We start from the raw sequence: 12,742 nt of genomic DNA on the forward strand, positions 1-12,742 counted from the left end.
CAGAAGTGTTTGAAAAATTATCCACTTTGCACCAAACGTCTGACAAGACGGTCGAGTTTCTGAAGTTTGCTCACACATCCCACCACCCTGGCACGTGTCTCCCTGCCTCCATGAGGTCTAGAAACACAGGCATGCCTTTCACCTGACCTGCAGCACAGAGAGACCTATGGGCCCCTAAACGCTTCAGCTCCCCCCCCCCCACCTCCGGGGCCAAAGGGGGAAAAAAACACAGGAAACTGTGAGAAGTGTCCAGAAAACCTCTTGATTTTGGCTGCGATGGATCAGAAGGGCCTCCCGCACCCCTCTCCTGAGAAAATGGGATTTATTATTATTTTTAAAAAGGGATATAAAGATCTTAGCTTTTGAGATTTGTTAGTTCATAAAAGAGGAAGTGGGTAAGATTGGGCGGGATTAGCAAAGCGCCACCCCCATAAGGTGCCTGAGTGTCCCCCCCTCCCCAAAATCTTAGGCATGGCTGCAACCCCCTTTCCCCCCCCCCCCCGCTGCTGGGGACCCCCCCTTGATACATCTCTCTCTCTCTCTCGAGTCATATAGACACAGATATAAAAATTTAGTAAAGATGTGACTGCCTATTCTATATAAATAAACTTTGCTTTGTTAAGTATACATTTTCTCTGTCCCATCCCTGTTTTCTTTTCTTTTTTCCTTTTAAAAAAAGACAGATGTGGTCCATTCCAAAGAGAGGGTTGAAAAACAAAACCCTCGAACACAGGATGCTTCCCCAGTTGGCCTTGCCAGCTCCCGCACAGCAGCGTTCCCGAGACCGGAAGCTTCTTCGCGAGGTTGTGAAAGAAGGCAGAGCGGGAAGGGGGGGGAATCGCATGAGGACCCCCACCCCAGGGCCGCCCGACACCCCCTCCCGGACTCAGCTGGTGTTGTAATAGTTTGGAAACGGGCCACTGAACTGGATGACGCTCTGGCGCTCCCGGGCGGCGCTGGCACTCTCTTCCAGCCCCATGCCGAGCGAGCTCAGCATCATCTGCTCCAGGATCTCCTTGTAGTTGATGTCCTGGCTGGGCAAGGAGAAGCTATCTGGCAGGGGCGGCCCAGGCCCTGGCATCGGGGGCAAGGGTTCGTGGTGGGAGGGGGAGCCGAGGGCCAAGCTGCTGCCGCCCCCCAGAGCCGATGGGTTGAAGGGCGCGGGGAAGCTGAACGTCTGCGACGGATGCTCGGCCCACAGGTCCGGGAGTGCCTCGCTGAGCGGGCTGTAGGTCAGGTCCAGAATCTCCTCCGCTGGCGGGGGCAGCGAGGAAGGCAGGAGGGCTGGGCCCCCCGAGGTCTGGCCGAGGTCCCGCGGCTGAAGGGGGGGCGGGAAGGCCGGGGTGGGTGCCGGGCGGGGCTGGCTGCGCTTCTCTTTCACGTCTGCGTCCATCTGCTGGAGTTTGCTCAGCACCTGCTGGACGCAGGTCTCGGGGATCTTGATCCCTGTAGGAGGAGGAAAGGATGGGCAGAAGGAAGTGGGGGAAGGGCCCACCGTCACGAGGGTGTCACTGGGAGGAGGGGGGACGGCCCCAGGGGGAAGCCCACCCACCCCCCCGGCTCGGCAGGCTGACCACTGAAAGCAAACATTCGGCATGAGCTTGTGGGAGGATAAAAATCACTTCTTCAGATGTACCTCAAAACCGGGCGTAGAGTGCCAGAAAATGATAAAGGAATGCCACCAGATTCAATGGCCTATCCCCAGGCGTATTTCTTAAGGTGAAAATGGAGCTTGGAGTGTGTGTTTGTGTGTGTTGTGTGTCTGCGTGTGTGTCTGCGGTTAACTTCTAGGACATCCGTTTTTCATTTTTCTGCCCTCCCGATGAGTATGCCTCAAGAAAAGCAATCCTTCAATCCCGGACGCTCACGCCGAAGGTTTGATTTCAGTGGTCTACGGAAGGCATTGTATCTCCGGAACATTTGTGAGCGAGGGAAAGGATGACGGAAGACAGAAGCATACAGAGGTGGCGGTGGGGAAAAGCAGAAAGGCAAGACGCCAGGCGGGAGACCTGACACGAACGAGGTCCCGATGGCAAAATTCCGCTCCTCGGCATGCAGAATTTTGATACCATTTTGGAGCTGATTCTACCCACCCACCCAGTCTGTTGGGGGGCTGTGCCCTCCCTATGCGCACACGCACACACACTGCTTCTAGCCTCTGGATGGGCTACATGAGAACTGCCGCCGCCCCCCCCCGGCACCCACAGTCCCCACCTGGCCAGGGTCTCCCCACCCACCACCGACGTGAGGCTCACCAACTTGCTTCTTCTTCTCCTTGGTCTTCAGGCGGACGATTTGCAGGTAGCTGGTGTTGGTGATGTCAGCCATGATGCCGGCGATCTGGCTCCAGACCCGCAGCAGCGACCCGCACAGCATGTAGTAGTGCCGCAGGCGGGTGCCTTGCGAGCACTCCTTCCCTTCCCGGACCAGTTTGCAGTGGCCATTCCTTTTTGTTTTTGAAAGGAGAAGAAAAGGAGGCAAGGCTGAGCCGGCAAAGGGCGGCAGCTGGTATTCAGCTCCGTGCCAACGGGAGAGATGGTCAGGGCACCACCAGCCTCTCACGACGAACGAGAGAGCGGGAACCTCCGGATTCTAGGGCTTTGAGTCCCCAAAACCAGAACATGCAACACGCTTGACAAAACAGCCGTGCACAATTCCTGCCCTTTGGCCTTTCAGGAGCCCGCCAGGCTCATGGATTTTTTCCTGTGTTTTGGAAGCCATGGCCGAACACCTCCACCCCTCCAGAAAAGGGCTCAAGACCTGCTTTCTCCTCGCTCTCCCTCTGACGCCTCCTGCCATCCGTGCCCCCCCCCGCCACCCGAGTCAACTTACCACACGGCGTGGTTGCAATACTCCAGGGAGAAAGCGTAGCTGCTCTCCCAGTGCTCTTGGGCCTCTTCCGGCGACACCTGCGGGAAACACCGAGAACCAACGTCAAGGCAGGCCCCTCTTTCCCCATTTAAAGACAGAGGGAGGTGGGGGGCAGGGGATCCGGCCCGCAGGATCCTGGGGGGGCTCACCTTTCTGTACTTCCGGAGGAGGCTCTCCAAGCTCTCTGGCTGGCTGTGCTTGCCGATGTTGGGCTTATAGACGGTGAAATGATGCTTCCCATGGCTCTGATCCGCCAGCAGGCAGGTGTACTTGGTGCCCCGCACCTGGAAGGGGAGGGGGTGTCACAAGGCACACAATCTATTCGGGGGGGGTGGCATGGTGGGGAGCCCATCCCCTCCGTGATGTTTCAGGCGAGGCAACGACGCCTGAGGCCCTCTCCGGCGGCTCGACAAGGATGGGCTTGGTTTTTCCTCCTCCCTCCCCATCCCATCAGCCTTTTGTGTCGGGTCTTCTGGGGGCCGTGAAGCCCAGAACCCAAGGCTCCGATGTTTTTTTCCTTAATCTACTTTGATAACCATCCTCATTCTCTCCCCCTCGGGGTATACTCTTTACGCAGACTTACAGGCTCAGACAAAGACGGGGCGCTCTGAGAATGAGGTCAAGGGCCCGTTTTCGGATTGGCCAGCAACCCGAGGGCACTTGGCCCAAAAGGGGGTGAGAAGCGGCGGGCCGGGCCTTAAGAGGCGACTTGGCAGGCTGCATTCATCTTTTTTTTAATGATTCCCTTTTTTACTTTTAAAAATACAGTAAGACCTCTGTAATCCACCGGATGCGGGGTTCCTATATCCACGGTTTTGGGTCTCCACGGTACTTTGTGGAATGAATCCCCTACACCCTCAAAGTTCCTCTCCTACGCTAGGAATGCCCTGTAAAAGGCGCTCCAATTTATTTTTTGCCTGCTAAAAGATGGAGTTACCTGTGAATTTAAAAAAAAATTAAAAAGGGGGAAAAGCCCTTCTCCTGCCCTCTAGTGGCCAAAACAAAAATATTTTTTTAAAAAAAACACATACAGTACATATTTTTGGTGGGGTACATGGAGGTCCAATGATGCCAGGTGTGTGTGTCTTGAAACACCGCAGAATTATCCCCTCCTGCCCGCGGCACCCTCCTCCGCTCACCTTATGGGAGAGGTAGAAACCGTCGTGCGGGCCCGTCAGGTGGAGCGACTTCTCGGCAGCCTCCTCCCACTTCATGCCTCGGTCGACGCTGATCTGTTGCCGCGGGGGGGGGGATGGAAGGGGGCAGAGGGGGAACACTTTTGTGAGCATTAAAGAGGGTCCTCAACTCGGAGACCTAGAGAGCCGCCCCAGCAAGATGCAAAAACACCCGCTCTTCTTCCAGGAATTTTCCTTGAGGATTAGACCCTTATTTTCCTGCTTGCTTGGTGAATATCCTACGGGGTCAGCTATGGACAACTGCTGCCCCGTGTAGATGGGGGGGGGGGGGGACGGGGATGGACAGACACCCTGCTTGGGTCCCTCAGATTACTGTTCCCAGCAGCCCTGGGCAGCAAAACCTATAGCCTGGGGTCCAGACCCATCTGGAGGGCCACAGACACCCCCCCCCGATTCTTCCCATTCTTACCTTGTAAAAGACCACCTGCCCATCCTGCGGGTGACCGGGCGTCAGGAAAACCTCTTTGCTCTCTTCGTAGATCTCATCAATGCCGGGGGCAAGGTCTGTGGGGGTGGTGGTGAGAAAGACGACCCCATGTCAGCAGGGTCGGGGCGAGGAAGCCTGCCTCTCCCCCCCCCTCAGCAAAAAAGGCACACATCCTGAATGTTCTTGACAGTCGGCAGGCCCTGGCGTCATCCTCGGGAAAAGGCTAGCAGGAGTTCCTTGGCTAAGGAAGCCCCTTCCATGGGGGGGGCACCCAATAGAAGGGCGGGTCACGCCCGAGGGGCCACGGGCACCCTCCCTGGGAGGCAGCCGCTGTTGGGGAGCCTCCGTCTGGGCTTCGTCTCGTTAAAGGGTGTGCCCATCTTCCCCCCGCAAAGCCCCTGGGCCCGCTGCTCACCTAGAATCCCCATGTCGTATTTGCCGTCCTTCTTGTCCCGGTTGATCAGGTAGTCGAAAGTGTCGCTGAAATATTGGAAGAGCAGGTTCTGCTGGTGGACCTCCAGACCCAGGATGCGGTTCAGGAACTTGGTGATGGAACAATCTGGGGGGGGGGGGATGAAAAAGAGGAGACCATCCATCCGGTCAAGTGCTCCTCACCGGCCGGCTTGTCCCACCACCACCCCTTCACCCAAGACGACCACTTCTTTTTTTTCTCAATTGACGTTAGGGTCAAATGATAGAAAACTACACAACCAAAATGAAGGGTGCAGAGAAAAATAGAATTTTACACTGGGTTGGATTGCATTTTATTGTTTAATAAGGAGTATTTTATTATGGATGTGAGCTTCTGTGCTCTCTTTGGAGAAAAGCCCAGCAGATTGATGAAAATTTATTGATCTAAAATACAGTCGTGCCCTGCTAGACTATGACTTCGCAAAACGACGAATCCGCATGATTTTTTGTGATTGCTATAGCGCTTCGCAAAACAATCTTTCCTATGGCGATTTTCGCTGGACGATGTTTAGATCCATGCTTCGCAAGGCTTTTTTTCCCCTCGGCACCGCTGCTTCGCAAGACAACGATTTTCACAGATAGGTCCGCGACTCGCAAAACAGGTGTTTTCAGGACCAATGTTTTGCAAGACAGCAATTCTAACAGCTGATCGGCGCTTCGCAAAATGGCTTCCCTATGGGCGATTTTCGCAAAACGACGACTATTAAACGAATTTCAATGGGAAAACACTTTTCACAAGACGATGTTTTCACAAGACAGCGATTTCAATGGAACAGATTAGCATCATCTTGCGGGGCACCACTATATTATCACCTCACCTTTCCTCCTAAAAAAGGGGGGGGCAAGGTGGCTTACATAATTAAAACCAAGCTACGGAAAGTCAAAACATGTCAGTGACGCAAAAGTTAAAGAAGACTAAAGCTTTGAGGAGGAAAGGTGGCATAGAACTAAATTAAATACAGTACAAATAAATAAATAATACTGTGGTGCCTCACAAGCCGAATGTAATTCGTTCTGCGAGAAACGCTGTCTTGCGAAAAAACAGTCTTGCGAAAAAACAGTCTTGCGAAAAGCCGCTTCCCGTGAGGCGTTCGTCTTGCGAGGCACCAGTGTATCCCTGTATATTTAGGTAAAAGCTTTTCCCCCCCAAGCAAAGTGGGGGAAAATATTGACGAAAGGGGATTAAATGGCCTAGAAAGCCTCCATGTGCCATTGCTGTCTATCTGATCCATCTTCCGCAGTTGAGAAGATCGGTAAGGTCCCAAGTCTGTCGACGTAAAGACCCTGGGCATTTCTCCATCCCATGTTCTGACCTCCAAGGTTGAATCCTGCCACGAGGCCATGGAGAATTCACTGCACAAAGTCTTGAATACACAGGGGACAGACTTTGGGATGCTTTGGGGGGTTCGTTCCGCCCGGGACCCCGACTGCCAGCTGCGGGCCATGGTGGTGCCCCCCCCCCGAAAGCAGCTTGACCCAGCGGATGCCGGGCGAGGCAGAGCCACCTCTTTGGGCAGGCTTTGGGCAATCAGAACGAACAAGTCCCTGAATCCCAGTTTTCCTTTACAAACTTCAGATTGTTTTCGACATTCTGTGTCCTTTTCATCCTTCAAGGTGTTTCAATCAGTTTTCTGGTTTTTTAATGTACAACGTATCGTGTGTGTTTTTTAAAAAAATCTGTTTTTCTTCCAATCCCGGGAAAGACAGCCCCGAAATAAGATTGACGGATAAAATAAATCCGAGGGACCTGGGAGGCGGCGAGGCCTCAGAGAAAGCAAAGGCACCCTCGCCCGCCCAGAGGCCCAAGGACCTCGGGTTTTCCTGACCGTAGGGGGGATTGCATACCTTTCTCGATGGTCACGTTGCCGAAGCGCATCTCCTTGCAGCAGATCCCCACCGAGAGAAGGTTTTGCTTCATTTCTGGAAAGGTCCCGATCCAGCGGGGGCAGAGGGAGAAGAAAAGGGAAGAGTGTCAGGTTTCGGAGGCACCGCAGAAATGCCCATGGAGTCTCCTTCCTGGCCTGGCGCTCGGCCCCCCCCCCGCCATGTCTCCTGCCACCACCGTCTCCCCGCTTTCTGGTTCACGCCCGCCTTCCCCGCTTCCTGCTTTTCCGTCCGATCCGCTTACCCTGGAAGAAGGCCGCGTCCCCTTTCTCGTAACCCTTGGGCACCGGGACCCGGTTCTCCATCTGGCCAAGGATGGTGAGCAGGATTTTCTCCAGAGCTCGGGACCCGTACTAGACAGTGTGGTTTTGGGGAGGGGAGAGAAGACAGGCACAGAGTGAGCCCACTCGCAACCCCCCCCAGGCCGGCCCGAGAAAACCCCGCATCCTGTTGGGTGGGGTGCCAAGCCGGAGGACGATGGGAAAAGCAGGTGGTTGTCCTCAGCACCCAACCGCTGTCAAACGGGGTACTCTGTGACTCAAGGTGGCCTGATCCAGTCAGCAGGTGACCCCCCCGAACCTCCCCCCCCAGCGGTGATGAGTGGATTTCCTGCCCTGGGAAGGGGAAGTTCCCCAAAAAGCCTTGGATATGAAGGCTTTGAAAACGGGCAACAGCCATATGGGAAATATGGGAAAACCTCCAAAAGGTCTCCCCTCCCCCCCCCCCCGGGCCAAGGCCTCACCTTGTTCTCAAAGTTGTATTTGCTGAGATCCCTGGACTCCGTGGCTCTCCTGTCCCCGTGGGTCAAGGCACCCTGGCACGAGAGGGAGAAGGGAGGGGAGACACAGGGAGAGCATCTTTTTAAGGGTTCGCAACAGCTGAGCGAGATCCTGCCCGTGTGGGGACCCCCCGCAGCCACCGGGATGTCCGCTTGCCCAGCCCTCCCCGTTCTGTGACGCGGTCGGCTTTGATGGCTTTCCCACTTCTCTCTGGATCTTAATGGTCTTTGCAGCAGGACGGCTGCTGTGAGTTTGGACTCATTGACTTTGTCCAGCTAGATGTGGTTTGACGTGTTTTCAAGACATCTACCAGCCGCCTTGAGCTGGCTGGAGAGCTCAGGGGTTTAGGTCTCTGGTTGAGGAGCCGGAGGCTGGGAGTTCAAATCCCACCACCACCACCACTGGGCCCTCCTAGGAGAAAAGCCAGCCGGGGTAGCCTTGGGGCCAGCTGCACAGCAGTCCCTCGGCAAGCCACAGAAGAAGGGAGGGATTCTGAGGATTGTTTCCTTGGAAAACCCCAGAAAGGGTGGCCACAACTCAGAACTGATTCGATGGCCCGCCATGGTTATTGATTAAGCTGCTCTCTTTGAGCTAAAAAGGGGGGCCACCGTTGTGGGTAAAGAAAGGCAGAAATAAACATTTCCCTCCCGGCACCCGACCCGTTTCTGTTTTCCCACCAACACAACCACCCCATGGAAGCCACAAGCCACCCGCCCTGGACTCCACCACGGATCGCTCACAGGCGGTGCGGGATTCGAAAAACGGCTCGGGATGGAGAAGAGAACGGACACTCACGAGGCTCTCCAGGCGCTTGGCCACGATGGAAGCGAACCGGCGCTCTCCAGCCAACTCAGAGATGAGGAAGATGTACTCCGGCGCATGGACCTGGTTGGAACGGTGCGTCCGACCTTGGGGGTGGGGCGAAAAGGCAAATTTTTTTTGTGGCAGGAAAAAAAACCCGGGGGTTGTTTCTCCGGATCCGGTATGACTACAACTTCCATCGGGCCTCACCACTGGCTACCCTGACTGGGGCTGATGGGAACTGGAAGCATCTTGAAGGAAACCGCCTCCACCCCTGTGACTTGGGGGAGGAGCTTCAGCTTGTGGTTCGTTTTCCTCCCATTGCGATTCCTCTCAGAGGGAGACATCTGGATCTATCTCTCCGCAATAACTATGCCCCCCCGGTCGCTTCTGCCTTATAGACTGGAGGCGGTTTCTCTCTGGGACAGTGCCGCTGGCCCAAGGCCCCCCAGGCTGGCTCTTCTCCCTGGGGAGGCACGTGGTGGGGGATTCAAACTCCCAACTTCTGGCGCTGCAGCCAGAGACCTGAAGGCCCGTGAGCTCTCCCAGCCAGCCTGGCCCCCGCTCAGCTCCACATTTTATCAGAGGGTTAAAAATCTGAAAAATCTGCATCTAAGCAGCTTGTGTTTCGTGCAAAGGTCATAAATCTGTGCCTGATTTATACTAATTTCTCTCTCTGTTCTTCACCGCTTCCAGACCTGGGCAGACATAAGAAGTGGATTATTTATTTACTTATTATGTTATGTTAATTTAAAGGCCGTCTTTCTCCTAAAAGATCTATAGCGGTTTCTAGCATGAAAACATGCAAAGTTAATAAAGCTAAAATAATAAATTGTTACTTTTTTAGAAAAAGCATTACACAAAGATAGTATTAAATCTTGTAAGGAAAAGCCATATTGAAAAGCAACAGCCCCTTTAGACTTCCGAGAGATTCACTTGCATTACACATCAAGTAATGCAAGTGATAAGAACAAGGAAAAAAAGTAATTTTTTTTTAAAGTAAGGAAGTGGGAAATGGCTGAATTTTACCCTTAACAACACACTGTATGCTATTTTTATTATATTTTATTACATAGATACATACATACACGTGTATTTTTATAACTTTTTAAAAAGAACTTTTTAAAAACATGTATACCCACAAACATATATCTATATCTATATATTAAGAAGACTTACCAAATTGCTGAATTGCTCGGTCTGCGCTCCAGGGCAATTCCAGAGTCATGTGGACGCGCCGTTTTTGGTTTTTTACCCGTCTGTCCGCTTGGAGAGAAATCCCTGAGCTAGAGGCCTCGGAGATTATTGCTACGAGCTGGAGAAGAGGAAGAAAAAGAAAGCACATGAGAGCAGCAGCAGAAATGGCCACACGACAAACAGTTCTTCTGGGAAAAGTCGGGGAGAATTCCAAGTCTTTTCACGATTCCAGTGGGTTTTGATAAGTGCCTTTCCTCCCATGGCCTCAAGGTGGCGCCCATGGACCTCCCTCGCCTCCTACTTTTGCCTCATAACAAACCTATGAGGTAGACCACTCTGTGGGAGAAAGCAAGGAGGGGAGAGAGAGGCAAGCAGCCCAACCGGGACATTTCATGGTTTTGCGAGGCTTCAGTCTAAGGCTCTAACCACTGAACAACATAGCTCTCCATTTCTGAGGTTCTCCTCCTTTTCTGGGCAAGAGGGGACCAAAGAGACACTTAATAGACTCCAAGATGAAGTAAGAAGAGTAACTCAGTAAACCGGGGGTGATTTGGACACAGGACACATTTCCTGTGACTGTGGAGAAACTCAATCTGTACAGCATTCCTGTCCATGCAATTCATGCCCCACCACGTGCACGAAAGAAGATCCAGCCAACAGCTGAGACCACGCGATCGACGTTGCCCACTGCGGGTCAAAAACCACTTTCATGATCTGAACATTTGAAGTGGTTTTCCTTTCCACCTCTCTGGCACAGATGGCCCAGAATATTAAAACTGTGCAAGGCTCAGATAGGAAGAAAAAAAAGATCTGGACAACCCATCTAGACCAGGAAGGGCTGGGCGGATGAGCACCCCTTCGAAACACATCCTCCAAAATCTGGCCTTTCCCCCCCCCTTAAGGAATAAGGAAACATGTCTAAATCCTCCAGGGAAAAAGTAATGCCTTACTGTTGTTTGGAAAGATTGCGGCTGCCACCTCCTCTCTCTAAACAGGAATGGGTTTCAGGGATTGGTGCCACTCTGGCCATGTTAACTGCAACCCATAAACCCCATTCACAACCTCCTTTCTTGACCAATTCCTGTTGTTGTTGTTCTGTCGCATCCAGCGCACAGTGACCGCTGTGAACGGGCAACCTCCAAAATGGCCCTGCTCAGCTCTTGCAAAGTCAAGGGCCGTGTTTTCCTGGAGGAGTGGGTCCGTCCCATGGTGTCTTCCTCTACTCATGCTGCCCTTCCACACCCTAAAGCCCCCCCCCCAGTCTGCTCACCTTTTCTCCGTTCATGAACCTCTCTTTCTCCTTGAGGTTCACGTTGTCGATGGAAAGGCCGGGCTCGGCCCTCGTCTCGAACACCACGGAGCCATCGGGCTGGCGCACCACACGCCCTTTCCGACCGGTCATCTGGGCAGGAAGGAAGAAGGGGGCGAGTGAGCACCATGGAAGAAGACCCTCTTGCCTGCACCCACCACCACCCCTGGCCCCCAGCCACTCTCCCAGGACCGGGAAACGGAGAAAACTCAATCCGAGTTGCCATTCAGATATCGGGGAGGGAGAGTCCAGACGCCTGGCCTTGAGTTTCTAAGCTTCAGGAGCTTGGGATTCTTTATTGTTGTTTTTCCTCCTTGGGGACTACAGATCCCAGAATCCCTTTGGGAGCACAACAGGGGATTCTGGAAGTTGTAGTCCAACAGATCCAAACTTTCTCAAGCCCTGGGATTGGATTCCGGAAGGCGTGGGCCACAGGGCGAATGTGCGCCACCAGATTCTCTGCGGCTGCCTTCCTTGCTTGCGGATGAGCCAAGATCCACAAGACGCCTTCCTCTCATCTCCATCCCCAGGCTGAGGACGAGGAGAAGAAGGACCACCCGCTCCGCCAGGCTTTGCCTCTCTCCACCTCTCTGCCAAGCCCCTCGAGCACCCTGCCTGCTTGTGCCTGGGTTGCTCCCTTTTCCTCTTCCCGCCGCATCCCCCTTTCCTTGCATGTCGTCCTTGGTGGCCCTAGAATGAGGGAGACGGAGGCCCAGCCTCAAAAAACGGGGCATGAAGACAGCCAAGGAATTAATTCGCTAACAAACGGCTCACCTCTGCCACGTATTCCGGGCCGCCGAAATGATCTATCAGTTCATCTAAGGTATTAAGAGGTAGTTCCTTGCCCAGGGCCTTGACTTTCGAGAGGAGGTCCTGCTTCAACTTCTCCACGTGCTCGAGGGCCCCGGAGCCCTGCGGCGCCCACAGGCTGCCTGTACAGAAAGGGGCAACGGATGGAAGCAGGGAAATTAAAGCCTTTGTGGTTATTGGAGCGCTAGACGCCGGCAAAATAGGAATCACAAAGTAAAAAAAGGAAAGGAAAAAATAAAGGAAAAAAAATGGCGATGACGCCTGAAATGGGTTGGTCACCTTCTTAGAAACGGGATGCTTCTCCCTTCGATAACACAGGGGGTGGGTGGGTAAGAATCTATGTTCAGAATCTGTAACTTTTAGCCCCCCCCCCCGAACGCCTGGCCAGGTGGCGTAAAAGGTACCCTCGTATTGGGGGGGGGGCAACAGAGGCGTGAGCTCTCCTCCCCTCTCCCTGCCCCATGAGCCAGGCATCGCAATGACCTCCCCTGGCCCAGCCCCCACATACAGCCCCCAGGCCAGGGGAGGTGGCTGGCCGGCCCTCCGCCATCGGACCAGGGGCCACAGCACCGGCCCCAGTAAGTCCAACACACATACATGCATGCCCTTTCCCGGGCCACTTCTGGCAGATGAGAAGCTGCACAGCGAATCTTTATTGCTGTGAAATATTTATTTAATGAAAAAATACTTGTGTATCACCCAAACTCATGCAATTCCAGGGAGAAGGGGATTGAGGCCATGAGCCCATTACTGACCGACACCAGCGTTCAGTCACACAACAGGCACGGTTGCGGTGACCAGCTACTAGCTGAGGGAGTCATCGCTCTCATTCCTGCCCACGCGCCCGCTGGGTGACTTGGCACGAGGCAGGAAGCTCAAGCAGCAACTTCTTAACTGGCGGCCACACCCCGTCACAGTCGATGGGGAGAAAGAATTCGGTTCTGGCCACGAGCATGAGGGAGGGACCTTAGGGACACTAGCCGCCTGCTTCCTATGG

General features: G+C 53.8%; 1 protein-coding gene across 3 annotated transcripts in view; it reads right to left on the minus strand.

Moving 5' to 3' along the window:
- Window positions 1-747: 747 nt before the first annotated feature.
- Window positions 748-12,742, minus strand: part of SBNO2 (strawberry notch homolog 2) — a 68,531-nt gene continuing 56,536 nt past the window's right edge. For all 3 annotated transcript variants that reach the window (XM_072978199.2, XM_078378890.1, XM_020794174.3), the window contains 14 exons: window positions 11,710-11,867; window positions 10,897-11,028; window positions 9,609-9,744; window positions 8,424-8,536; window positions 7,592-7,663; window positions 7,094-7,202; window positions 6,811-6,885; window positions 4,910-5,053; window positions 4,477-4,571; window positions 4,011-4,103; window positions 3,021-3,155; window positions 2,833-2,909; window positions 2,256-2,446; window positions 748-1,446 (listed from right to left, as the gene is read on the minus strand). In XM_072978199.2, the coding sequence (XP_072834300.2) occupies window positions 887-1,446; window positions 2,256-2,446; window positions 2,833-2,909; window positions 3,021-3,155; window positions 4,011-4,103; window positions 4,477-4,571; window positions 4,910-5,053; window positions 6,811-6,885; window positions 7,094-7,202; window positions 7,592-7,663; window positions 8,424-8,536; window positions 9,609-9,744; window positions 10,897-11,028; window positions 11,710-11,867 (2,090 nt within the window). In that variant the 3' untranslated portion in view covers window positions 748-886. The remainder of the gene's footprint in view (window positions 1,447-2,255; window positions 2,447-2,832; window positions 2,910-3,020; window positions 3,156-4,010; window positions 4,104-4,476; window positions 4,572-4,909; window positions 5,054-6,810; window positions 6,886-7,093; window positions 7,203-7,591; window positions 7,664-8,423; window positions 8,537-9,608; window positions 9,745-10,896; window positions 11,029-11,709; window positions 11,868-12,742) is intronic.

This window comes from Pogona vitticeps, chromosome 7 (genome assembly GCF_051106095.1).
Source record: "Pogona vitticeps strain Pit_001003342236 chromosome 7, PviZW2.1, whole genome shotgun sequence".
NCBI classification, from domain to species: Eukaryota; Metazoa; Chordata; class Lepidosauria; order Squamata; family Agamidae; genus Pogona; species Pogona vitticeps.